The following is a 27,116-nucleotide window of genomic DNA, read 5'->3' as shown; positions in this document are numbered from 1 at the left end:
AAACATAAGCACACCATGAAGAAAATTCTCTTTTTCTTTGTCAGACAGAAAATAAATTCACACTGCACAAAATAAAAAAACCGTTGATCATTCAAAAAACCTTAATGTCATTTGTCCCCCAGTAAGCCGGATATCGAAGAGTCTACTGTATTCTTTATTTCTCGCTTAATGTAATCAGTGAAATATGATAGAGTAACAATTTTTATCAGCTACCTAAGTAAAACGTAATTTCCGAATTTCGGAATCTTTGAAATATGCCAAAATATCGTGTATCAATGTAGCCCTTCAGCTCAAAGTAGCCCCACCCTTCTCTAATGGAAATAAAAATATGTTTTCTGTTTTTCGCAGACTGGTTCTTCTCTTATGCCCAGCGCACAATAACTTTTGTCTGAAAACATGTTTTCAAAATTTTCTATGAGAGAGAGCGAGACGACTAGAAATACATTTCATTCACTCTCATATGAAATTTTGAAAACATGTTTACAAAGAAAAGTTATTGTACGCTGGTCATTAGTCAAAATTCCTTACAATTTTCATAAATTGCTATTTCTGTCAGATATTAACCCCTTTAATATTAACCACAAAGAAATTTTGCGGTCAACGTTTCTTACGAAATAGATAATTACGTACCTGGAATAAAGCAGGATCTACTGGGATTAATCTCTGTCGACTGGTTCTTGGTGAAGACGTTGTCTGTGAATCACAGGGAGTCTCTCCTCTTTTAACATTGTCCATCTGACAAGAATTCAGAACTGCAAGAGAAAAACAGCCTTAGATATCGCGGAAGATGTTGGGAAAAAGACAAACAACATTGCATAAGATCCAAAAAAAACACGTACTCAAATATTGAGTCTGTATTCAATTCATTGAAAGATATTTTTTTCTTAAGCTAAAACACTTGACTAATCACACAATTGAGCAAATAATTGCCAGTGGAAAGCACTTCTTCTTATCTTTCTTCTCGGCTGAGAAACATGTTTCTTTGCATTCTGACTCATTCCACGTTGCCTTTACCACAGCAAAATTAACATTAGAGCAAGAATAAAAAACAGAAGTAGCAATATAGGACGTGTTATTTGGCTTTCGAGGAAAAGAGGACTTCGCCGAGAATCATTTAGCATTGAATTGATAACTATTTGATCACGATAAAGATTTTTTCGGTCTAAATAAAACAACCATAGCAGAAATGCTTCATGGTGTTATTGCTTGCCCTCTTCATTAATTTAACTATTAATAAATCATTTGCTATTTAAAGCACACGCGAATTAATAAGAATTGGATATCATGCATCACAGTCTCTTTAATAACAATAAATTAAAACTCTCTGCATCATTTACACATAAACAAAAACCACACCTCTTTAAGTATTTTGTTTAATGCATTAAAGCCCTGATAATTTTTTGAAAGTTCATTCATACACATTTTCCTGGTAAGTGCTTTTTTAAATTAGGCGATTAAAATGTGCAATGAGACTCTATTATAAGCTTACAGAAGCTGAGATTCAGATTCAGCCTTTTCACATCCGTAATTTGGTTTTCTATTCTGTTTTAAAGTGTCTCGAATAGAAAGGTTAATACACTGTGTCTCGGCTAAGACGTAGACAGCTTTCAATGATAGAGTCTCTCAAATCTGAAGTTCGAATTCGAATACTCCGAACCAAACGAGAATTTTTTTGCTTTAGCTTTCGAATTCGATCTTCGAACGCCTTTTCTCTTCAGAAAGCTCCAACTTCGAATATTCAAATTAAACCTCGGCTCCCAGAAAATAGACAAATTCCTAAGTTTTAAGGATAACTGTTAATTTCTAGCAAAATTAAACTTAAAAATGTTTTTTTAGCTTTCGGTGTTCGCTATAATTTACAAACTACATCAAGTAAAAACTACAAACATCGTTTATTTGATTTTCCGTACGTCAAAAGTGGAAAGCCAATCAAAACTTTAACTAATAATTAGTAATTAGAAAGTAATTTTTATTTCAAAGTTTTTAATAATTTTTTGCATTCTAATCAAAAATTTGAAACACTACAACACAATAAAAATACAAGGAATCTTCACACCCTGCAAAACATCAGACCTAACTCTACAAGATTTGGACAAAAATCCATAAAATTTACAGCCATCAGCGCTTACAATAAAATTGTTACAAAATACCCAAGTTTAAATAATGTTAAGGATCTACACTCTTTCAAAACAAATGTACATTCCGAAATCTTCCCATGTTGAGTCATTTTTTTTTGTGCTACACACCTTTGTAATTATTTCGAACTATCTCTATCTACATATTTTATATTGTATAGTCCTACATGTTACTTTCTGTATCCTGGGCATGAACCAATAAACTTATTATTATTATTATTAATAATTTTTCGAAATTCAAGCAAAAAATCCTATGAGGCCCCTTTCGAATTTTACATGACAAGATGTCTTTCTTTGACATTTAAAATCCATCTTCGAATGCTTTAGGCTGTATCAACCTGAGTAAGTTCGGTAGCCGAAGCATATCAAAAAAGAAGTTCTAATTCCGAAAATTTTTGAATTGCGAGTTTCAGAGCTAATGAGCTGAACACACTTACGACTTAAGCCGAAAGACAGATTAACGGAATTATAATCTAAATAATGATTAGCCTACGTTCCCATCACCTCCTCACTAAGCCGTCCCTCCGCATAAACCAAGTTTGCCTAGTGCATAAAGCAGTTTTCAGACTAGCGGTTTAGTCCAGTTCCCGAAGATCTCAAATCTTCAATAGCAAGCAATTGAATTGATTCTTCAGAAACTAATAGATCATTTGTTTTTATTAATCCACTCCTAAGTCAAAAATTTCCCAAAAAAAATCTTGGCTAATAAGAAATTAGAAAAGTAAAGCCATATGGCTAAGTCTCAGGTTTGAAACCCGCATAAGGCCTATAAGGGCTTCGGACTAAAACTAGATACCTATACGGGGTTCAGACCTAAGGCTTAATCATGATTTTCTGAAAAACTTTGATACAGCAGTAAATATTATAGGTAAATGAACCATTAGATTCCAAAAACTAATAAAATTGGTTGCTGTTCCGAATCTTCAGACTTTGAGAAACTGGTCTAAATTTCTAGTCTGAAGACCGCTTTATAGCTGAAACTTAGCGCTTTGTCTTAAGGTGTCTACACATTGGAGCTGATTTCATCAAGAATTATTTCAAGAATTTTTTAAAGAAAAATTCATATTTTTGAAGGAATTTTTGAAGAAAAATGCCTCCACATTGGGTTTTTTATTTTCCATCAAAAATTTTTTTGACAGATTGCCATCATTTCCAAGTCTCTACCTCTTCTGACTGTTTTTCACGAAAATTTGTTGTTTCACTACTGGAAAAAGTGAGAAAAGCGTTTGGTGAAGTTCCTTGGGATAGTATTTAGTGAATTTGTGAAGAAAATCTTCTAAATATGCAAGGGAATAGTGTTTTTCTGGAGATGTCGTTCCTGGTGGAATCCAACCCAGTCTTTGAAGGAACATTTCCTGTGATTTTCCTCCAGAAATTGCCGGAAGTTAATCCATCTGTGTATTCTTGAGGTGTTCCACAGTACAGTGGCCCCGTACTCCATGGATTGCAAGATGGATGGAAAGGAGAATACGGGCACTTTGGAATCTCTGCCTTGGTTACCAATCAAAACAAGAGCTAACCAGAGCCACCGAGGAGATCTCAATGCAAACGAGAGCTGTCCGAAGCTACCAGAAGCCATCACTTGAACCCCAGAAGAACATCAGAATGATCTTTTATATCATTCACTTTCTCAACCACTAGGAACTCTGTGGGATTGCTTCCTTTCGAGAACATCAGAACTGGATAGCCACATGCCTTCAATTCCTCATGTCAATGGAACATGGAACCCAGTAAATAAATCAGTAGTGGAATTATTTTGGAACATCCATGGAATTTTCACAGGAATATTCTTCTATTATATTAATTTACAAAAAACAACATTTTTTACATAATAGAAATCCTTTATGTAATTTTTTTTTATTTATTAAGGGGTCCATCTGGAAGATGATTGCCCCGCCTTTATGTAATTTCTAATGATTATTTATTAAAAATTCCTACTTTTAATAACATAATGCAATGTAAAGGACTTTTAATTTAGAAGATTACGTGGATTTTTAAATATTTAGGTTTGCTTATTTTTAGTAGTAGAAAATATATCTGATGGGGGGATGTTATAATATAATACAAGCGGTTTAAAATAAATGAACTAAAAAAAATCTAGTATAATGTTAAGAGCAGTTTCCCAAAAATTAAATAAAATTTATTTCAATTTTAATTTCGCAATAAAATTCAAATAAGAGACAGCCTTTGAAATTTATTGTCTTTTTTGATCAGTAAAAAGTTTCATTCAAGTTTTTAACGCTTGTGGAAAGGATTTTATCAATATCAGGAGGATTTTTTTATGAGATCTTAAGAGTATTTTCCAAAAATTACACTTTAAGACTCCCAAAAAATCTAGTTTTGAATCTAGTCCTTTATATTGCATTATGTTATTAAAAGTAGGAATTTTTAATAAATAATCATTAGAAATTACATAAAGGCGGGGCAATCATCTTCCAGATGGACCCCTTAATAAATAAAAAAAATTACATAAAGGATCTCTATTATGTAAAAATGTAGTTTTTTTAAAATTAATATAATAGAAGAATATTCCTGTGAAAATTCCATGGATGTTCCAAAATAATTCCACTACTGATTTATTTACTGGGTTCCATGTTCCATTGACATGAGGAATTGAAGGCATGTGGCTATCCAGTTCTGATGTTCTCGAAAGGAAGCAATCCCACAGAGTTCCTAGTGGTTGAGAAAGTGAATGATATAAAAGATCATTCTGATGTTCTTCTGGGGGTTCAAGTGATGGCTTCTGGTAGCTTCGGACAGCTCTCGTTTGCATTGAGATCTCCTCGGTGGCTCTGGTTAGCTCTTGTTTTGATTGGTAACCAAGGCAGAGATTCCAAAGTGCCCGTATTCTCCTTTCCATCCATCTTGCAATCCATGGAGTACGAGGCCACTGTACTGTGGAACACCTCAAGAATACACAGATGGATTAACTTCCGGCAATTTCTGGAGGAAAATCACAGGAAATGTTCCTTCAAAGACTGGGTTGGATTCCACCAGGAACCACATCTCCAGAAAAACACTATTCCCTTGCATATTTAGAAGATTTTCTTCACAAATTCACTAAATACTATCCCAAGGAACTTCACCAAACGCTTTTCTCACTTTTTCCAGCAGAAAATAACAAATTTTCGTGAAAAACAATCTTGAATCGTGATGGTTTCCTTCAAGAATTCTGTCAAGAATGACTTTGATGAATTTTATTCCAATGTGTAGCCGATAATTTCTTTCAAAAATTCTTGATGGAAATTTCCTTCAATTGGATATGATTTTTGAAGAAATTTGTCTACACATTAGACAAATTTTCTTCAAGAATCCATCTTTTCGTCAAAAATTCTCACCAATGTGTAGGCAATTTTCTTGAAGAACACTTCTTGAAGCTCATTTTTGATAGAAATTTCTTATAATGTGTAGACACCTTTAGTTTCAAAATATCGGGTTATGGCAAAGCCTAAAAATTTGCAGACTTATTCGGGCTTCAGACCTAAGGCTTAGCTATATGACTTAACTTCTCTAATTCCTTATCAGTTTAGATTTGTTGGGAAAATATGACTAAGATTGGACATTATGGGCAAATGATCCGGTTAATTCTGAAAAATCAATAAAATTGGTTGCTATTCTGAAATTTGAGATTTTCGAGAACTAGGCTAAACCTCAGGTCTCAAGCCGGCATTAGTTAAATCCTTGTTGAAACGAAGGTTTAGTGCATTGTTAGTGGCTTATCGATGATTACACTACACACCTTTGCAGTGACACAGTGAAACATGAAATCAGTCATTACAGAGATGAAAAAAGAGTTATACGCCTATCCAGGTAGTATTTTTGATGTGAACGAAAAACTAAGATACCAAAAAAAGAAACAATAAAAATTATCCTCCGAATTCGAGAGAGAAATAATTTCGCGCATAAACGTTTGAAAACGCATTTTGTTTATGTTTTCGGAAAATGCCATTTGACAGCCCTTCCGATTCCAATGTTGTCAGAATCTAAGCATTAAATCTCAATTTAGGTTCGAAAATATTTCTAACTCATCCTCAGTCACCAACAAGGACATTTTATACGGGCTTCAGACCTAAGGCTTAGCTATCTGGCTTAACTCCACTAATGCCTCAGCAAGCATGGTTTTTTATGAAATTGTTGTTTAGGATTGAATATTAAGGGTAAATGATTCATTAGATTTTGAAAAATCAATAAAATTGCTTGTTATTAAGATTTTTGAGACCTTCGGGAACTGGGCTAAACCCCTGGTCCGAAAACCGATTTTCGATGATCTTAGGGTTAATTCGAAATGTTAGTGATAAGGCCTAAGGTTAATTTATTATATATTAAAAGTCTAGCACAAATTTGACAATAATCTTGTGTATTGCGGTTATATGACATTTACCGTATCTGCAGTCTGTAAGCGGTTCCATTACCGGATGACCCACGACAGTCGGACAATAAAACCAAGATTACGCGGAAATCAAATTTAATCTTTTAAATTCTAAAAGGTCTTTCTCAATCTGAAATGTCAAGGCAATCTGTTAAGATTGAGTTTCATTTCAGATCACAGAAGCTGTGATGGTAAATGCCAGCTTAAAAATCGGGTTATGCTGTACTTAATAAAAAAAACCTTTATGCCAGCTCCTAATACATATTAAATGAAGTGGAAGAGAGCAATTGCATACAAATTTGGTAGAATTGTTTCAACATTGAGAGGGTCCCCGGAATTCTATTTATATCGATTTTTCACCCTCCTAATTAGGCCACATTTCCCTTGGATGGAATTTTCTTGCAATCAGACCAGTAAAATGTCTACCTGAGCGAGGTTTTGGAGTAGGTGGGTGACCCCTTGGAGCTGCCCTTGGTGGTTCTTGGGGACAATACAGTGAATCTCTAGCTGCATCAACTCCACATGGTGGAGCATCTGGGGAGCTTTTAGCCAACAGCATAGTCCAATTCTTGGCTAGTTATCACACAAAATTGCAATTCAACTTTATAAACTTTTTCACTAGACACTTTAAGTGGTCTTTTGCTTCTTTTTCTTTGAGATTTAGGGCAAAAAACTGTAAGAATTGTGAAAATCGACCCAATGCGTCACTCCTTGAGAGAAAATGTTACTAAAACACGCCTTGATATCACAGAACTCTCCCTTCCCCTAAATGAAATGGTGTTAATCCTGTTTTACTATGTTTTCCCCCTTAGTGCTGAGATATCGATTGATCTAACAAAATGTTGGGATACTCCTTCTGGAGAAAAGTTTTCTGTCTTTATAACACTAAGGCCACTTGAAATCCGACATTTTCACACAATTTTATGGAGCACAAGAACATTCTATCGATCGGTAGATGCGCCGTCCTGAGGAGGATGTAGGCTTACAAACAGCTGATTTATACATATTACCTATATTATAAAATCTATAGAGAGAAGCACCACATGATTCATGTTATCCCATGGATGGTGATATAACAATTGATTGCCCTTTCTCTTTGCTCTGCAAAAAGATTAAAATCTCTCTTGCACTTTCATGCCACAAAGTCACAAAAATTCTCACACAAAATATTTCTATCAATAAGGTAAGAAATGGAGCAACATTTTCGTCTAACGGACATTAGATTTGTCGCACCAATTAAACCCACAAATGGTGAGATATCTTAGAGAACAGCATTCTCAAGAGACCAAGAAAAAAAAACGCATGTGATAGAGCTTCTGGAATTAATTGGACTATCCCGGGGAGACAATGGAGAACTCTCTGAAGCACTACGAATCTCTTGGAGATACCAAGAGGAACTGAACTCCGTGGCTACGACAATTACTCGTGGAACTCTCTCTTTTTTGCTCTCCATACCACAACTCTTGGCCATTCAATTCCTCAGCATATTCGCGACGGCGCGGAACCATCGCCCACGGACATATACATATCTATATATACATTTGTCTGAATTAATAAAAAATCAATCTCTTAATATAAAAATGCCAATTTAAAATTTCGAGGAACCATTAATTCTTAATGCACTTTGCTTATTTTCGCCAATTTATTTCAACTTTCAATTGCAATCAGAAAAAATGTTACGACACTGCTTTTCTTCACGTAAGAGTCACCCTAAAATGCTAGTTGATAGCCCTACAATGTTTATGAAACCTACGAAGTTCGTCGAACCGCTTCTAGTGGTGCTGCAGTATTTTCGTTTTTACGTTCCTCGAATTTTGTTCAGCTAGATTCAGTTTTTAAACAATTATCTAAAAAAATATGTTATAAGGTGAAGTGCCCCGAGTCGACCGGTTCCTTGACTCGACCAGTGGTCAATATTTGAATGTTTTCTATAAAAATTTTCACGGATTCGTATTTATTTATGGAATAATTGACCTATTAATGTTAGATAATACGCCAAATATTAGTGCAAATATAAATAAATTGAATAAATAACTCTACCGATCGACTTGAGGGCACTTTACCTTATAACAACTATCTTACTAATTTTAAGAGAAAACTAATTCTAGTTAGAGCGACTTTTTTCAAAATTAAAACAGTTAAAATTAAAAAATTGTATGCCTGAAGATTAATTAGCTTTTTAATGACAAATGCTTATCTCTTTACATTTAAAATTAAACTAATTAAAGATAAAGATTTCTCAGAAAATTAAAAAAAAGCCTACTAAATATTTCCACAAAGCAAAGAAAAACTTAAACTTTCTCCAAAAATCCCTTTTCAAGATCATTTTAAGGTAAGTGAAGCATGTACGAACCATGAGGGTTAAATCTCCACCCCAAAATAATATAAGTTGTTTTTAAATTAAAAGCGTAGCAAAGCGTCCCAGGCTTTGCGAAATGCTCGAACCTATGACTTGGATGCTATGCCTGAAAAATACTTTCCGGATCATTTACCGTTTACCGTTTCTCAATCAATTTGAATCGATTCATAAATCAGCAAGAAGTGACGGAAACACTAGACCTTTCTTGACTTTCGCAATTTTATTCTTTACGACGTTTCGAGGATGAATGTCCTCTTCATCAGGTATCGAATTTTGTTGGGAAAATCACGTACAGGCGGGAAATGGTTACACTTTTCTTGGACTTGGATCACAGATTGCACTTTGAAGTTCACCATTCGACTGATCGACACAGAACAGTTTCTGTGTGTGGACAGTTTCTGTGTCGATCAGTCGAATGGTGAACTTCAAAGTGCAATCTGTGATCCAAGTCCAAGAAAAGTGTAACCATTTCCCGCCTGTACGTGATTTTCCCAACAAAATTCGATACCTGATGAAGAGGACATTCATCCTCGAAACGTCGTAAAGAATAAAATTGCGAAAGTCAAGAAAGGTCTAGTGTTTCCGTCACTTCTTGCTACACCCCATCGGACCGAAATTCTTCACATCGATTCATAAATCACTCATAACATTGTCAAAAATACCTTGGGAGTCATTTAATTGAATTTCAGATAAAAATTAGTTATCTGTTAAATTTAAACCATTTCATTACCGGTTAATAACCGATTGGAACCGAAACAATATTGGCGGAAAATTCAAGACCTTTCCAATGAGCCCTAAGACCCCATTCAATTGGGATATACTCTCTCTACGGCATTTTTAACCCTTGACCTTAAAAACCCATTTTTAAGGAATAAGTCCAGGGTAAAAGATCCCTGGGTCGACTTATGTGTGGGGGGGGGGTCATCCGAAGGTCCCAAGACACAGACAAGTAACAGATTTTAAAGTAAATAAAGCATGTATCCACCATGCTTGAGGGTTGGATAGTCACCCCAAAATGAAATGATAAATTATGATAAATGATGATATTTAAATTTCCATTTATACTTTTTGCATTCTTATAATCTTCAAACTAAACTGAAGCTAAAGAAACTTCGATAATTATGCAAAGTTCTGTTAATTTAAAAATCTTTTGACCGGTTTTATTTATATCAAATACTTTTCAACAATAAAACCCATTCTAAACTTTATTCTTTTAAATTTAAATTATTTATTAAAAAATGTAGGGTAAAGTGGTACAAGTTGGACAATGGTACAATTTGGACAGGGCTTTTTGTCTTGATTAATTTAGTACTTCATTTTTATTTGTATATTTTTTAATGCTTTAGTTTTATAATTTGGTTCCTTGTGCCTAAAAACAAATTTTGTACTGTATTTATCAAAAAAAAACCATGTCCAACTTGTACCGGCAAATTGTCCAACTTGTAACACTAATTCCAAAAAAAAAGAAAGCGACAATTCGAATTTACAAGGACACAATTTGAGCTAAATAATTGAATGGAAATGCAATTATTTTTTCTTTTTCATTTTTTTGTTTTATTAACGAAAGTCTAAGGTTTTAGTCTGTTTGAATAACCCCTTCTTCAATCACTATAGTGATTACACAAAATTCTTGTTCCAAGCCAACGGCTGAACTGAAGTGAAATCAATAAGTTCCCAAATTTTGGATTTTCGAGATTTCAATCAATTCGGGATTTTGGCTTTTTAAGATTTGGTTATTCGGGATATTGGCCCATTGAGAATTTGGGGTTTTTATGATTTTGGCTTTTCGGGATTTTGTTGGCCCAATCTGGATTTTATTCCATTCAGAATTTTTTGGTTTTCAAGATCTTGGCCTCTCAGAATTGTGGCTTTTTGGGATTTTGGTCCATTCGGGATTCTGGCCTATTCGGGATTTTTGGTTCTTCAGGATTTTGGCCCATTCAGGATTTTGGGGTTTTCGGCATTTTGGCCCAATCAGGAATAAGGGATAGTTTGGGATAGTTTCGGCTTTTTAGGATTTTGACCCATTAAAAATTTCGGTTTTTCAGGATAATGACTTTTCGGGATTTTGTTGGCCCAATCTGGATTTTGGCCCATTCAAGATTTTGGCTTTTCGCGATTCAGGATTTCCAGGATTATAGCTTTTCAGGATTTTGGCTCATTTGGAAATACGGGCTATTCAGGATTTTAGCTTTCCGGGATTTTTGGCTCTTCAGGATTTTGGCCCATTCGAAATTTTAGGATTTGCGGGATTTTGGCCCAATCAGAAATTTGGAATAGTTGTGATCTGGGATTTTTAGGATTTTGGTTTTTGGGATTTTGGCTTTTCTGAATTGTGGTTTTCCGGGTTTTGGTCCATTCGGGAATCTGGTCTATTCGGAATTTCGGCTTTTCAGGATTTTGATCCATCCGGGATTACGGCTTATTAAAACTTTTGGCTTTTCGGGATTTTGTTGGCGTAATCTGGATTTTCGACCATTCAAGATGCTGTGGGGTTTTCGGAATTTTGGTTTTTGGGTATACTGGCTTTTCAGGATTATAGCTTTTCGGGATTTGGTTGGCTCAATCTGAATTTAGGACCATTCAGGATTTTTTTTCAACATTTTGGCTTTCAGATTTTGGTTTTCCTGGCTTCTTCTTAATTCGTTTAATATTCGTAAATATTCGTATCGTTATGCAAAATATTTCCCTATTCCCTTTGGAAACGGGAAGCATTCTCTTCAATTAAAATTGTTCTGATTATATTGTTCAAAAATTATTGTATCGTCTGTTAGTTGTTAGGTTTTTTGCGTGGAACAATAAAAATTGTTTATTAATCATTTTAGAGGGATAATAAATACTTTCGAAAGACTTGATCCTTGATTCTATTATGTCAGCCATAGGTATCTTGAAAAGCAATAGTACAGATTTTAGATATGCCGCATCGATGGCCTTGAATTATTTATTTAATTATTTCAAGGTCAATGTTTAAAGGGCTCTGTAGAATGTATTTATCTTTTGAATAAGACAAATTTGGATTCATGTGAAAGGTATTTGAGAACATCAATCTTCCAATCAGTTTCTACCGTTTATTTATTTCATTTTTTCTGACTTTCAATAAAGGAATGAACTACATTGAACACATTGAAGCTAAAGATAGTAATTTTAAGCCCTTTAAGGTCAAAAGTTTACTATATAGTATACGTAATATTTTTAATGATCCTTTTTATGTAAGAGCATGTAATTGCTGATTTGAATGTATTTTCACATAAAACCGCAATGCAAAACCTTTCCTATCCCAAGTTAATTTGTGAGAAAAGTCGTACCTCCCTCGAATGGGCTAAACATATTTTTGCTAGACAAGTTTGCAAAAAAAAACATCTACGTCACTTCTTCATCTGCTAAAACACATCAATCTCCAACAAACAGATATTAGTATTTGGTAAGTAGAACATGATGAAACTCTATTTCACAAGATGTACAAAACAACAAATCATCAATGTGTAACGAGATGAATAAAAGTTCCAGATTTGAGAGACATTAAAATAACTCTGCACATGATTATCAAATGTAAACATTACTTCTTTAATAAATTCACACACCATGCCCTTAAACAGTTAAACATATTTCTTATTTATGCAAAAAATTTTATCATTAACACACTGACTGGAAAAAAATGTCTGTTTTTTTTATTCTTTATCTCTGTTTCATGCAGCATCATCATCTCGGAAGCGAAATTTCAACATGAAGTAATGGTTATTGTGTTGTGCTCAAAGAGATAAAGAGTGGTTTGATGGAAAAAACTATCCATTTAAATAGCCATGGAACTTCTTCGATGAGACACACTTTCTCTGACATTAAAAATTGAACCTTTAACTCATACGTAAAGTAAGTGAATCTTTCCTCATTATTTTCCTTTTTTAGAATTTCTATTTTGAGTCCAATTTTTTTTGAGGAGAAAGAAAAAAATTGATAGAAACCTTTCATTTTTTTTCGCTTAAAAACTCGATCACTTTGCACACATCAATTTCGTTCTTAAACGTTTTCTAATAGATGAAGACCACCGGGAAGGGAATTATGAATCATCACTAAGAAATCGGAAATATCTGCAATACCACTTAATACTGACAAATCCGCTGACCATAAGCCACAAGACTGATCGTGAAAGAAATATCATCCACTCGAGACACCTTCTTGTCACACTTCTTCAGATGGTCTGAGAGGAAATAGTTTCTCGTTAGAGGAACAACCAGTTTTCTCAAACATTCCATTCACAAAAGAGACTCATACAAGTGACCATGAGAGATTTTCTCCCCACTTTGGATAATCTACCCAAGATAATAGCCCCCCAGGTAAGTACTATTATATACACCAAAAGACAAGAGATAATTTTTACAGCGATGTGAAAGAGATTTTATTCTATGCGGCCTCTTAATTAATACACCTCCAAAAAGGTACAACAACTAAGCAGATCAATCATCCCAGAAACTTCAATCGTGAAACTGAGTATATGAGATCGAATGAAAGAGAGAATGTTTGCTGCAAATTGAGGTCAATACACCTGGGATGAGGAAACAATATCTAACAAAACATTATATACAAAACTTTTTACAACAAACACTCTAAACTATAAAACCGCTCTAATTTCGATTGAATAGGATAAAAGCGAAATTCAATCATAATTTGTTATTGAGAAGAATCATTTGCTGTAGTGATATTCCCGTGGTTTAGCATTGCAACATTCTTTGATCCACAGACAACAGAAATCGTGCACGGATTGTTAGTTACTATTTCTTATTTGGAACCGCAAGAAGTTTACAAACTCCATAAACTCTTTCAATCTTTTGAATACCTCGGGGCAGAATTGCCTACATTCTGGAGTTTATCGTATTTTTAATTGAAACTCTTAAAATAAGAGATCAGTTGAAATACGTCGCTTGAATCAGCAATTGTTCTATTTAATGTATAAAAGCACAATAAATAGAACACAAGCTGATGGAAATTACGAACTAACATTACATTTTTCAAATATAAATTAGTCAAAGAAATTAGGAACCTAAAGATACCGTAAAGATCATCCTTAAGTAGGGGAAAGTACTCTCCCTTCGAACGTTCATGCCTTCGAATAATGTGAAATTTCTTTTATTTTCTTAAGATACTTACACACATTTATCACATTATTATCAATAATTGGTAATAATCTAACTAATATTTAATAGAAATGTGCAATTTTCTTAAGAAAAATAAAAGAAAATTCACATTATTCGAAGCCATGAACGTTCGAAGGGAGAGTATTTTCCCCTACTAGAATGAAAAGCACCGTACAGAATCACCTTCCTACGGTAATCTAAGCTGAGTTAAATACTAAACCAATTGAACTCCGAAACCTCCCGAAAACTCAGAAACTTATCATTAATGCAATAGCGCCATGCGTCAAAAAGCACTTTAGGAACTTTTGCTGTTGCAATGCTTAGCAATTTTATTGAAAATCATAGAGATTCATTAGTAAATTCGTGTTAAATATGATGAGATCTGTGCGTGAGTATTTCTAATTTGTGAGTAAAGTATCTTGCAAAATTAAACTGACACAATTTGGCTACCAAATAGAAAAAACGGGGCTACATTAGCCAGTAAGATTATCTAATTCGTCTTGTACGAGTTTTAGACTGGACGTTTAGCCCAGTTCCCGAATGTCAAGAAATCCCAAATAAAAATCAAGTTTTAAATGGTTTTTTTTTCAATATCTAATGGATCATTTACCCTTATATAATAATAATAATACTTAGTATTATTATTATTATTATTATTAATATTATTATTATTTTTTTTTATTCACAAAAAATAGGGTAATCCCACTTACAAATGTAATAATTTAGACAAAAAAAATGAGGAAGAAATAACAAAATTGAAAGACAAGAGAATCTCGCGGACTACACCCGCTGAAATACGGCCACTATACCCGGAATCGAATTAACTACAGTGACGTCCTTTAAAGAACGATCGATAGAAGCAGTTACCTTGAACCATATGCCGAAAATACATAAAGGCTGATCCTCGAGAATACTCAGCTCGAAATATTTAGCTGTACAAGATCAGCCCAAGCTATCATACATTGAGAATTTAGGATCAAGGATTAGTATATCACTCTGACCTTCTCATTAAGTACTTCAAACTTTATGAATTTCAAGGGGAAGTTTTGTATTTTTGCCACTGGCACTGATGTCGCTAATTCTTATAACTTTCACTAGACCTCATGAATGTCATGATCATGAATAATTTAAAAGCTCAGCCTGATATCCTAAATTTTGAGCTGATCCCTGAGTGTATTGACACCAATCCTGATTTTTCGAGCTGATCCCTAAGTCGATCCCTGTGTCTGTTTAGAGCTTTAGAAACTATGAGTCCTCGAACCCAGGCCGAACCCCCTTTAAGCAGAAAACTTGACAGGTACTCGGCAACAGCCGCAACAGCTTTCATTTCATTAGGGTTACAAGAGTACAGCCAATAAAGACGTTTCTATGAGGGCTTATGTGATCTCGACGATTTAAGCCCAGATGTACCTGACACAGTCATCCAAATCTTGGGAGATTTGTTCATGAAGTAAGAATTCGAGTGCTAAGTGTAATAATAGTCCGAAGTGAAAATTGTCTCAAAGATCGTCCTTGATAAGAAATTAGAGAAGTTAAGCCATGTGGCTAAACCTTAGACCGGAAGCCCGTATTTCTCTGGTACCACAAACATTAAAAGTCTGAGACGATCCAAACCAAGGGTAACTCATTTCGGGGAACTCGAGCCAATCTGACCAGGGGACTCACGAGGCACTCATATATTTTTCTGGGACTTTTCCACTTTTGACTCGGACTTCAAGCCTTACTCAGTGGTCAAAACTAGAATATTCTTGCTTTGTTAACACTAAACCTACCAAAATCGGTCAAATTGACCGTCTTAAAAAATTTTAAAATTAACACATATTTAAACGGTACAATATCACTGTCAAACTTTATGAATTTCTTAAAATATGCATTATATATTTTTTGTGTTTAAATTGTAATTTTTTTCTTCTTTTTTTAATAAAACATTGTTGAGTATCTTACCTACCGCGGTCTGTCATTTGACCGAGGGCGCTAGGGCATAACTTTGCAAAGACAAATACGTAAAAGAAAGTTTTCGTAAATCGAAACAAAAATTATGCATCAATTATTCCAAATAATAAAAACTACGCCTTGCGACAAGGAAAATTTTCAGGTAAAACACAAATGGAAGTAAAAATTTAAACTTGATCAGAAAAATGTTAATTTTTTGTCAGAGAAAAAACAAATATGTGTATAATTTATTAAATTTTTTGACAGAATTTTGACGTTTTTATTGCCGTCAGACGGCGTCAGATGACGGAGGCTGGAGGTAAAATGAAAACGTCTTAATTTTCAATTTAAAAAAAAAAGCTCTACGAAAATGTTCTTGCTTTTAATGGCTCCGACACACCTTTTAGATCAGGAAAAATTCATGACATCAAAATTTACATCCGTTTCTTTCTTAAAAGCCTTGCATGTATGACTATCCTCCTTTTTCGCACTCTTCTTCTTCTTCCTTTAAACATCACTACAAATTCAATTTACTTGAATCCAATTTTAAGTGCAAAAAAGTGGGATAGAGTCATACAAAACGGTTGAGGAAGAAGGGAATGTAAATTTTGGCTTAATGAAATATTCTTGATCTTAAAGGTGGAGGCATAAAGTTCTTAATTGACTACTCATTAAACTTGATTTTTTTGCCAACCGTTTTTCATATTTTTACTTCTCAATTGTACAGAATCAAATTTTATTAAGTCTGAAGTAGGAAAGTATGTCTGACGTAGTCGGAATTCGGGTTAACTGCAATTTGCCATATTCCTGAAAGCAGTAGGACTAATTCTTAGCAGAATATTGACAACATTAGTAATGTTGGCAATGTTGTACTTGGCCAAACGTTTGTCAATATTGTGAAAAGACTGTGTTAAGGAAAACATGTGAGAACAACGCTGTTAATACTTTTTTATTACGCGAGTATTGCGCCCATTCAATTAATTAGAAATGTCCCAATGGGTGCACACACAAGTGGAATTTGATTCTCCAACTAAAAGGTAATGTAACTAGCTATTTGCACAAAAAGTTGTTAATCTTCGAAGAATTCAAACTCTATTTCGAATTTTCACACTAACATTTCCGCACAAGATGAGGAAAATTCATGAAATATCCTACTAAAAAGCTGGGAAAAGAGTTACTCACGAACATAGAGTGATTAAATAAAGGAATAAGAATAGTAAGCATAAATGCTTTATGTTTTTCTCACAACAAATGAAGACGGACGTGTTTGACAATCATGCACTTCAAAATTCAAACAGAAAAGAATTCGGCCACCTTGCGGAAATATCAAAAAGTAAAAATGTTTATATGAAGTAGGAGAATGGCAAAGAGAGATAGCAAGTGTTATGTCTTGCTCCCTTTCGCATGTGATCACAGCGTACAAAGTTGTCAGTCATTAAATCGCTCGAAAACTGACCGAATCACAGTTGGCATGTATGGAAAATTGTTCGAATTGCCTGTCTGTGATATTGTACAGAAAATAATTAACACGAACAGCAGAATCTTAATTCAATAGGGAGATGACCTGCTTGAGGGTGCGTCAGGGATTCTGATCCTTTCAGAGACCAAACAACAATGTTTCTTTTCGCCAAAGCTTTCGGCACGACAGTGCGCCTTCTTCAGTAAGTCTGGAGAGCTTCGCCAGTGTACATCATGTGTGCAAGGAGCTAGCACAGAGGACCACCACCACTGTGTATCGTAAGTGCTTCGTTTAAGGGTTTTTTCGCGTTCCGGGAGTCCGGGGGTGATTTGGGGCGCTTCAATATGAAACTCCTTTCTTTTCTTTCTTTCTTAATCTTAATATGTGAGAGCACGGTGAAGCACGGTGGAAAACTGGGATGGAGTGATAACTTTTTGATACTATCGAATCGATAGTATCGACAAATCTGTATCTCGTAGATTAAGTGAATCAGCGGCATGACATTTCCTATGTTTCCCATATGTTTCCAGCGTGCCGGAAAAACTTTTGGGTTTATTAGCTGTTTTCTGTCAGTGTAGAATGAATTAGCAAACAATATAAATACAAAATAAAAGCCAACTTAATACTGAATGGGCAACCGAAAACTACAAATTGGCAACCTACGTAGTTTTGGAGATATCTTGTGAAATGTGCACAAAAACAGGGAAAAGTTTACACTAAAATCGGTAGCATTTTTCAGAGCTAATGGCACCCCCTTGAAGTGAATGATGACTTTTTATGCATTGTTAAGTCATTTATTGTGACATTCTTAATAGAATGTGACTGTTGATAAACACTGATGTATCATCTGTAAAAAGTACAGCTATCGTTTGAATTTTTCAGAATCGATACTATTGAAAAGAAGTTATCATATTACCCCCGTTTTCCAATTATTCACCGAACGCGCTGCGATCAAGGATCGAACTGAGAGTTGTCATCGTGACGTCGGCATTTCGACATTAAACTGACATCATCTTGATTTCTGTCAAACTAGTAAAATTTTAGTCATTCTTTTGACGTAGTTTTAAGGACGTTACAGTGACGTATTCATGACCTATATGTCGTGCCGCTAGTAATGCGGTTCCACTTGGGAAGTCATCGAGCATTCCGCAAAGTATTGTTCACTTAACCACCCGTTTCTTTGCAAAATTCATTATTTTTTATATCGCAACAATAATGAAATTCCGGTTTTAATTTACGTGAAATGTCTTTTCAAAGCAAAAGAATACTAAAAGAATTCTTCATTTGAGCTTTTCATCAGACATAATATGCTGAGAGTGTCTCATTATTGATGTCACGATACTTTACTCCTTTTTATTGACATACACATACATCATGCGAAGAACATGTGAGATCAGACAAAAATGCAAACATAAAGAATACACTGCAGCAACCTGTTTCTGATGCCCCACAAAATTGATACCAAATGGTGCAGAAAGACCCCAATACCTTTGGAAGAATCAACGTACCAAATTGACTTTCAATTGCATGTCTTTGGGAAAGGTGAATCTCACTTGTAAGAGGTGTGGTACATATTTCGCATTGAGCCTCAATATTCTTTCTTATTCATCATCGAGCATAGAGAAGTTCTCTTTCTTTTTTTTTGCCCCGATCACGATGATTGACATCATTGAATTTGGGGCTCTTACAATCTTTTCTCAACAATCATCTGAATCTTCTTGCGCAATTCCCTAGCTGCAAATTATTTATTAAATTCTACACCCTCTAACACAAAAAAAAGCACTAGACTATATAGAAAAAAAAGTAACTAATAGAAATATAGAAGTGAAACTCACGTCTTGATTTGTGTCGTGGAATTGGCTTCAGAACTCGACCTTTTCGTATTGAGTCCAAAAGTTGATCTCTTGGTGTTGGCTTTGCCTTAAGTGGTGGCAATTTCCTTTCAGAGGCCTACAAAAATAAATACAACAAAAAAGAATATTTGAAGACAAATGTAACCAAAAATTAGGTCAACATTTTTACAAGTTTCGTCAACAATTAAACACATTCCTTTATCAATTATTTGTCGAAAGAAAAAATTCCATATCTAAATGTAGGCCCTCTTTCATTTTTCTTAATCATATGCAATATGTGACGCAAATAACACTCATTCTTTTCTCTTGTGTAATATCTCACCGCAACTCTAATGATAGATCATTACACAAAAGGCACATCTAATCGACCTTGCGAAGGTTTCTATTTATCACTCTTTCCATTAGACTCATTAAAACTGACTCTTCTTATACCTTTTCTCACTGATAAGAGAAAATAAACATGATTCTATTTTATTTTCAACCAAACACGATAACAAAATTAGATTGAGACATTATGAGGAAGGATTTTGTTTTTTCAACATATAACAATAAAAAAAAATTGGGAAATTAAATTCTCACCTTCTTCAGTGGTGGCCTCGATCGTATAAATTCCAAAATAACTGCATGGGCATCCTTTTTTACACGCTGCGGAATGTCTCCATTAACCATTACTTTTCTTAAGTTGTACTTTCTGCAAAAGTTATTATTCCATGAAATTTACTTGAATTTACAATTTACAATAAACAATTTTATTAGGCCGTTCCATATTTTATTTGCTAAATTTTACGCTAGGTGGAGCTCAAACCAGATAGGATACAAAAAGGAATTTGAATCTGGCAACTCTGAAGCGCCTTTGAAATGTTATGAAGTTAGTTGCAAATGCATTTCTGACATTTCGCATAGCTTGGTATTCCATATTCATCAAAGTAAGCTTTATTAAGCTAGATTTCGTTCTATTGTGACATTATTCTTAGTAAAAGGTGAAACCATCTGTGAATCACATCGCAAGATTAATTGTTACGTTCCCTGAGAGTGAAGGGGTACCCTGAGAACGTTTACTAAAGACACCCTTGCCCAAGAATAAGAAGCCTCTGTCTTTCCTTTTTACCAAAAAACTTCTTTATTTAATTTTTACGGGTTTTAGTAATGTAGACGTGTAAAAATTGGAACTACGCAAGTTGACGTCGCTCTTAACGATGCCGCCCGTACGGTAACAGGGTGCCTAAAGGGCACGCCAGTGGACAAACACTATCCCTTAGCAGGAATTGCTCCACCACGGGTTAGGAGACAAATCATCTCCAGCAGAGAGATGTCCAAGGTTCTTTCTGAACCAAAGCATCTTCTCCATGGTCACAAAAAACCAAGAGCAAGGCTGAAGTCTTGCAGGAGCTTTTGCCACTCTGTCAAACTACTTAACCAATCTCCACAGAGGCCAGACTCAATCTGTGGAAGGAAGTCTTTCCACCAAATTTTGTCGAATTAAGGGAAGACCTTCCTCCTGGTGGTGACCAAAACTGAAAGACATGGACTTTGTGACTGTGGGGTGATCCAAACCACCCCCTACTTCTGTGTTTGTTCGCTGTCTCCTGCTCCACGCGAAACAGGGGATTTGATATTGGGATGATACAGTCAGTTAGTTATACTTGATGATGATTTAAAATCTTTGCTATTTAATGTTTTTAAATTGTTCCTATACAATATTTGTAGACCTGAAGAAGGAGACAAGCATCTTCGAAACGTCGTGTGAAGTTAAAATTGAATAAATCCAAACATAGGTCATAATCCGTGTTTTAAATCATCATCAGGGGATTTCATATCGGCAAGTCCGCTTGCCATTGACGGGGCCCGTTTTTGGGCAAGACAAACTTGATTTTAGGCCTCTACACGATTAATAATAATAATAACTCAATGGCCAGGCGGAGTGCCGAGTAGTGATCCCGGAAAAGGTATATCCGGAAGTCGCTGGTTCCTATCTCCTCTGTCTCTAGGAAGTGGACCAGGCAATTCTACCGCATGAATGAGGCAGCATGATGGAAAACGTAGAGCAGGGCCCAAAAATTCAACGGTTACCGAAGAAATTGAGATCTTTGCACCAGGAGGGACTCGAACTCACAACACTATGTGAGTCAAACCGGAGATCTATCCGCCCAAGAGCCATCGGTCTTGTCTCTTGCTCCACTGAGATCCCCTGTTGACATATTCACAGCATAGGATCAATTGACAATCTGTTGAGAGCGTACCATCGGAAGGCACATTAGCTCTCTTCCTAAATTCTAAGAGAGTTAATCCTAAGCGACAAAGCCCATTGTGTACCCAGTCTTTTCGGATTCATAATAGCGGCATGTAGGGTAACGTGTGGTATTACTGGACAACGTGCTTTACGGGACACATTGTAGGTGTTATGGGACACATCAAAAATATATCGCTGAAAACCATATAAATATTTGTTTTCTTATTATTTTTAAGTTCTATTTTAAATATTAAACTCTTTACGTATCGGATGAACCTATAATTTCTTAAATTTAATTTAATTTAAAGTGTGAAATACGCGCGAAAATTGTGAGTGTCACATTTCACTTTTTACAAAACCTTCAGTGTGGTCAATTTTGCAGATGTCAACACAAACAGTGCTTAGTTTTTTTTCGATTTAAGCCACTTTAAAAGTGAAATTTAAACAAAATTTTTATGAAAGAGTGAAGTTTGGACCTTCTAGTCGAAGGTAAGCAATCAGGTTCAGTGAAATTTATTAAAATTTTTAGTGAAAAAAGCGAATTTACAAAAGTGACCAATTGGTTATGTTATGGGACACGAAAAATCTTTACATAATTTCCTATTTTTCTTGAATTTCAGATGCCAGGGAAGCCTGTAAAACGTAAACAGTATACTCAGGATGATGTGGAGAAGGCTCTAAAAGCATTCAGGAGCGGAAAGTCTGTAAGAGAAGCAGCGAAACAATTCAATGTGCCAAAAACTACGATTTTCAATAAATTGACAGGCAAGTTTCCTGTACAGTGCCGCAATGGTCCACCCACAACTCTCACTCCTGGGCAGGAGCAGGAGTTGGTGAAATGGATCTTGGATTGCTCTGATCGATGGCATCCAATAACCAAAGATCAAGTATTGGACAGCGTTGAATTGACGTGCAAGCATTTCAAGATACCCAATAAATTCAGCAATGGAAGACCAGGGCATGAATGGTTCAGAGGCTTTATGAAACGACATCCAGAATTAAGTCGCCGTATTCCTGAAAGGTATACCATGCGCAGAGCCAGCGTTACTCATGAAAATGTGAGGAATTGGTTTAGCCATGTAGGGGATTACTTGACACAAAATAATCTTAAAGATCTTCCTCCCAATCGCGTGTTTAATTGCGACGAGAGTGGTTTCTTCTTGGCGCCTAAAGGTGAAAAGGTTTGTAACAAAAATATACAAGGAAGATAGAATGATATTTATAAGATATTGTATCCTATTTTGCAGGTTTTGGTAAGAAGAGGTGATCGTGTGGCGGGGAAAATTATTACTTCTGAAGAAAAAGAATGTGTGACAGTACTTTTTACTGTTTCTGCATCAGGAGAACTACCACCACCCATGGTAGTCCATCCTATTAAAAAATTTACTCGAGACATCGCGGAAAATAATGTCGATGGATGGTTGTCCGGAAAAAGCGATTCAGGGTGGATGACGAGCAGTCTGTTCTTTGAGTACATCGCCAATCATTTTTACCCTTGGCTGAAGAAGCAAAGGATTGAACTACCAGTGGTGCTTTATCTAGATGGGCATTCATCGCATATCACCCTGGAAGTCAGCAAATTTTGCAAAGAGAAAGGAATAGAGTTAATTCGACTCTATCCCAATGCAACCCACTTGATGCAGCCCCTGGACACTGCATTTTTTGCCCCACTTAAAATTGCATGGCGTAAAGCTTTGTGCAAGTGGATGATGGCAAATGATTGGGTAAAGTTGAAACGAAGATCAGTCCCAAAAGTTCTATTCGAAGCCTTGAAGGCTTTAAATCTGGAAGTCATTGCAGAGAATGGATTCAGGGGATGTGGATTACTACCTTTTAATCCAGACGCCATAAAGAAGGAAAGGTTTCGGGACAAAAATGAATCATCTGAAAATACAACAGTTATCCAAACGGCCCAAAATGATGTCAATGAAGATCTAATCCTGCCTGCCGATGACTATGCAGCTGCTCTTCGATTTTTTGGAGCTCATCTTTCACCGACCACGCTAGAGAGTTTCACTAAATGTGACGAAAGTAATTTATGGGATGGTCCCGTAGAGCAAGAAGGCTTGTTTAAATTATGGCAAAACGCGAAGCGTTTGTATGAGAAAGCAAGATCTCCCGAAATTGATTCAACTTGTGACAAAAATGAATCGTTTGTGGACATCAATGATGTTCCAATTGTGATTTGGGATGCAGAGCCAACAGTTTGGAACCTCGATAATTCTGATGGACACTTAGAAGAGGTAGCAAATGTTTCTGAAGTTAACCAGCCTGCCCCACATCAGTCCACCAGTCCTCATGGAGATCCTGCTTTTTCGGAACCATTATCAGTGGAATGTTTTTTGAAGAATTATTTATATTCTCCGAAAGATTTGCCAAAAAAGAAAAACGTGTCACAAGAGCCGTCTATATTAACCAGTGATCAAAATATCGCCACTCTAGAGGAAAAAGAAAATAAAAAGAAACAATTGATTGAAGAGAAGGAGCAAAGGAAGGTGCAAAGGGAGATAAAAAGAAAGATCAAAGAAGAAGAACAAAAAAATAAGAAACCAAAATTGAAAAAAAACATGAAATAAAATTATTTAATAATAAAAATTACTTTCCTTTTTATCAAATTCGCTTCAGTTGTCTAAATACAGAATAATACACACAAATATGGCTTGTCCCGAAATAGCCACATTTACTTGTCCCATAATACAAACATTGTCCAGAAATACACTACTTTTACTCTGTTACATTTTTTTACTATTTTGTATATAAAATGTTGCATTTTTCATTATTTTTCGGTAAGAATCTTATTCTGGATAGAATAAAGAACATAAATATTTATATCAACAGAGGAAAAAATAATTTTTGAAGTCGTTAAGCTGTTTCAAACTTGGGAGTTCTAAAAAGTGTCCCGTAATACCACACATGACCCTACTTTACCCGCGGAACCGATTAGTCTCACATAACCTAGAAAAGTTTCGCAGAAAAGCTTCAATCATGCAATAAAACTGTTCTCTTGAATTTGGTGGTCAGGTTTGTCAGCCAGGAAGCTTTTTTGTGTCTTTGGTTAGATTGGAAGGCAATCGTTCAATAATAGTTGCTGAACAACCTAAAAGCGATTAAAGAGAGCCACGAGAGCCATCAAGCAGAAGCGACCAGTATACCTCAATAAGAAGGGGATTGTGTTCTATCAGGATAACGCAGGACCACACAAATCATTGGCGACTTGCCAAAAGCTCTCACAATTGGGAAGGTTTAATAAATCGTTCCATCGCATCACAAATCTCTACCTCATTCCACAAAACGCCTTTGGCAACATTATTAAATCTATCATAAAAAGGCTATAAAAATCAGTTGTATCATTTTTTTAAAGATAGAAACAAGGAATTCTACGACAGTTGCGATAGACGGTCAAAATGGCGACAACATAACAAATTAAACTTTATAAATATTAAAAATCATGCAAAACCAGATATTCATTATGGAACGGCTTAATATTAAAAAGTTTTACAGGTAGATAGTAATAAAGTGAATAAGCTCCACCCGCAAATCATGAAAAAAGTCATATCCTCTTCAGAATTTGCATTAAAAGACCATGAAATCTGATGAAATTTAATAAAATTTTGCTAACATTAAGAGTGAGCTAGAAAATTGTGTTAACCTCTTGGTATTCGCTGGGATTACTAAACCCACAATGTGGTATTCCATATCAAGTAAAATTTACAAAGTGGTATTCCCTAATTGTTGAATTTAGATGTTGGTTTTCCTTTTAACTAACATTTTCAAGCTGGTACTCCCCATAAAGTGAAATTTATGAAGTGGTATTCCCTACAATGCAAAATTTACGAAATGATACTCTCTGTAATGCAAAATTATCAAAGTGGTATTCCCTGTCCACAAAGTTTTATCACGATAAAGTAATATTCCCAAGGTGGTATTTCCACCAATGCCAAATTACAAAGTTGTATTCGCTTTCACTAATATTTCTAAAGTGGTACTCCCTATTAAGTAAAATTTATGAAGTGGTATTCCGTGTAAAATAAAGTTTACGAAGTGGTGTTCATCGTTCATAAGCTGGTACCTCTATAAAGCAAAATTTTCAAAGTGGTATTCCCTATAATGCAACATTTACAAAGTGGTATTCGCTTTAAATAAAATTTCAAAAGTGGTACTCCTTATAAAGCAAAATTTACGAAGTCGTACTCCCTGCAAATATAGTTTACAAAGTGGTATACCCTATAGAGTAAAATCTACAAAGTGGTATTCCCTATAATGCAAAATTTACAAAGTGGGATTCGCTTTAAATAATATTTCCGAAGTAGTAGTCCCTATAAAAGTAAAATTTACGAAGTAGTACACCCTGCAAAAAAAAATAGTTTACCAAGTGGTATCCCCTGTATTATAAAATTTACAAAGTGGCATTCGCTTTAAATAATATTTCCACAGTGGTACTCCCTATAAAACAAAATTTACGAAGTCGTATTGCCTATAAAATATAGTTTACAAAGTGGTATTTCCAATAAAGTAAAATCTACAAAGTGGTATTCGTTGTCAATAAATGGTAGTCCTAAAATACAAAAGTTACGAAGTGGTATTCCCTATAATGCAAAATTTACAAAGTGGTATTCGCTTTAAATACAATTTCCAAAGTGGTACTCCCAATACAGCAAAATTTACGCAGTCGTACTCCCTGCAAAATATATTTTACAAAGTGGTATTCCCTGTATTATAAAATTTACAAAGTGGTATTCGTTGTCAATAAATTGTAGCCCTATAATACAAAAGTTACCAAGTGGTATTCCCTATATAGTAAAATGTACTAAGTGGTATTCCCTGAATTATAAAATTTACAAAGTGATATTCCCTATAATGCAAAATTCACAAAGTGGTATTCGCTAAATTGTAAAATTTATATGTTGGTATTCCCTGTATAAGTACTCTGTATAAATATTTATAAATACCAATAACAATAGTTAATTTTGAAGCAACCCTGAAGGGTACGTGACCGATAATTTTACTCTGCAGATGAAGCTTACTCAATTTTCTGTTTCTACAAAATTATAATTTTGAATATCACTCACCTGGACCGAATGTCTTCCATCAAAATTTCATATGGGGTCAATTCGTATTCAACAGGTGTTCGAGAAAAAGAACACTTCTTTAGTCTTACACCTCTCCTCAGCTCATCAACCACTTGCATCCAAAACCGCGCCTAAAGAAGCCCAAAATGATTTAAAATTCACAAAATAACCTTTCTGTAATTATCAATTGCCAAAAATAAACTTCAAAATCTCTGTGAAATCTTAAACCTACTTGCAGTGCTCTCCATATTCTAACGTCAGACTATATTTTTTATGTTAGTTCGCAAGGAAGATGATCAGAGAGAAACATCTTTTAGTGCAAAATTCTTTGTCATAAAGAGATAAATCACAGAGTCAAGAGTTGAAAGGGCAATGAACCTCTCCCTAGAGGGAAGTTGTAACAAATTTAGCAAAATATAAAATCTTACCCAATCATTGAAACCTAGCTTATCTAATTCTTGTTGTGAAGTCTCTGCATCGGCTTGTATCCGCAGAACTTCTGCTTCTGCACGAAAAAAAGGCAACAATAATAAATTACAGACGTTACTGTCTCGGAAAAGTCCACGAAAGAAATGCTGTAG

At 35.0% G+C, this 27,116-nt stretch overlaps 2 protein-coding genes across 5 annotated transcripts in view; one reads left to right on the top strand and one right to left on the bottom strand.

Annotated features, from left to right (window-relative positions):
- LOC129806068 (protein spire) overlaps positions 1–27,116 on the bottom strand; it is a 79,493-nt gene that overhangs the window by 9,329 nt on the left and 43,048 nt on the right. For 2 of the 4 annotated variants that reach the window (XM_055854389.1, XM_055854391.1), the window contains exons 6-11: positions 26,964–27,040; positions 26,768–26,797; positions 26,536–26,666; positions 19,816–19,927; positions 19,219–19,333; positions 631–752 (exon numbers count right to left, since the gene is read on the bottom strand). In XM_055854389.1, the coding sequence (XP_055710364.1) occupies positions 631–752; positions 19,219–19,333; positions 19,816–19,927; positions 26,536–26,666; positions 26,768–26,797; positions 26,964–27,040 (587 nt within the window). The remainder of the gene's footprint in view (positions 1–630; positions 753–19,218; positions 19,334–19,815; positions 19,928–26,535; positions 26,667–26,767; positions 26,798–26,963; positions 27,041–27,116) is intronic. The other 2 variants (XM_055854390.1, XM_055854393.1) reach the window with 1 other exon arrangement.
- On the top strand, positions 21,722–24,386 carry LOC129806069 (jerky protein homolog-like). Its single transcript, XM_055854394.1, has 2 exons — positions 21,722–22,647; positions 22,714–24,386. The coding sequence occupies exons 1-2, from the start codon at positions 22,087–22,089 to the stop codon at positions 24,040–24,042; spliced, it is 1,890 nt and encodes a 629-aa protein (XP_055710369.1). The 5' UTR covers positions 21,722–22,086; the 3' UTR covers positions 24,043–24,386.

Source organism: Phlebotomus papatasi, chromosome 3 (assembly GCF_024763615.1).
Source record: "Phlebotomus papatasi isolate M1 chromosome 3, Ppap_2.1, whole genome shotgun sequence".
Classification (NCBI taxonomy): domain Eukaryota; kingdom Metazoa; phylum Arthropoda; class Insecta; order Diptera; family Psychodidae; genus Phlebotomus; species Phlebotomus papatasi.
This window is presented reverse-complemented; position numbering and strand designations above follow the sequence as displayed.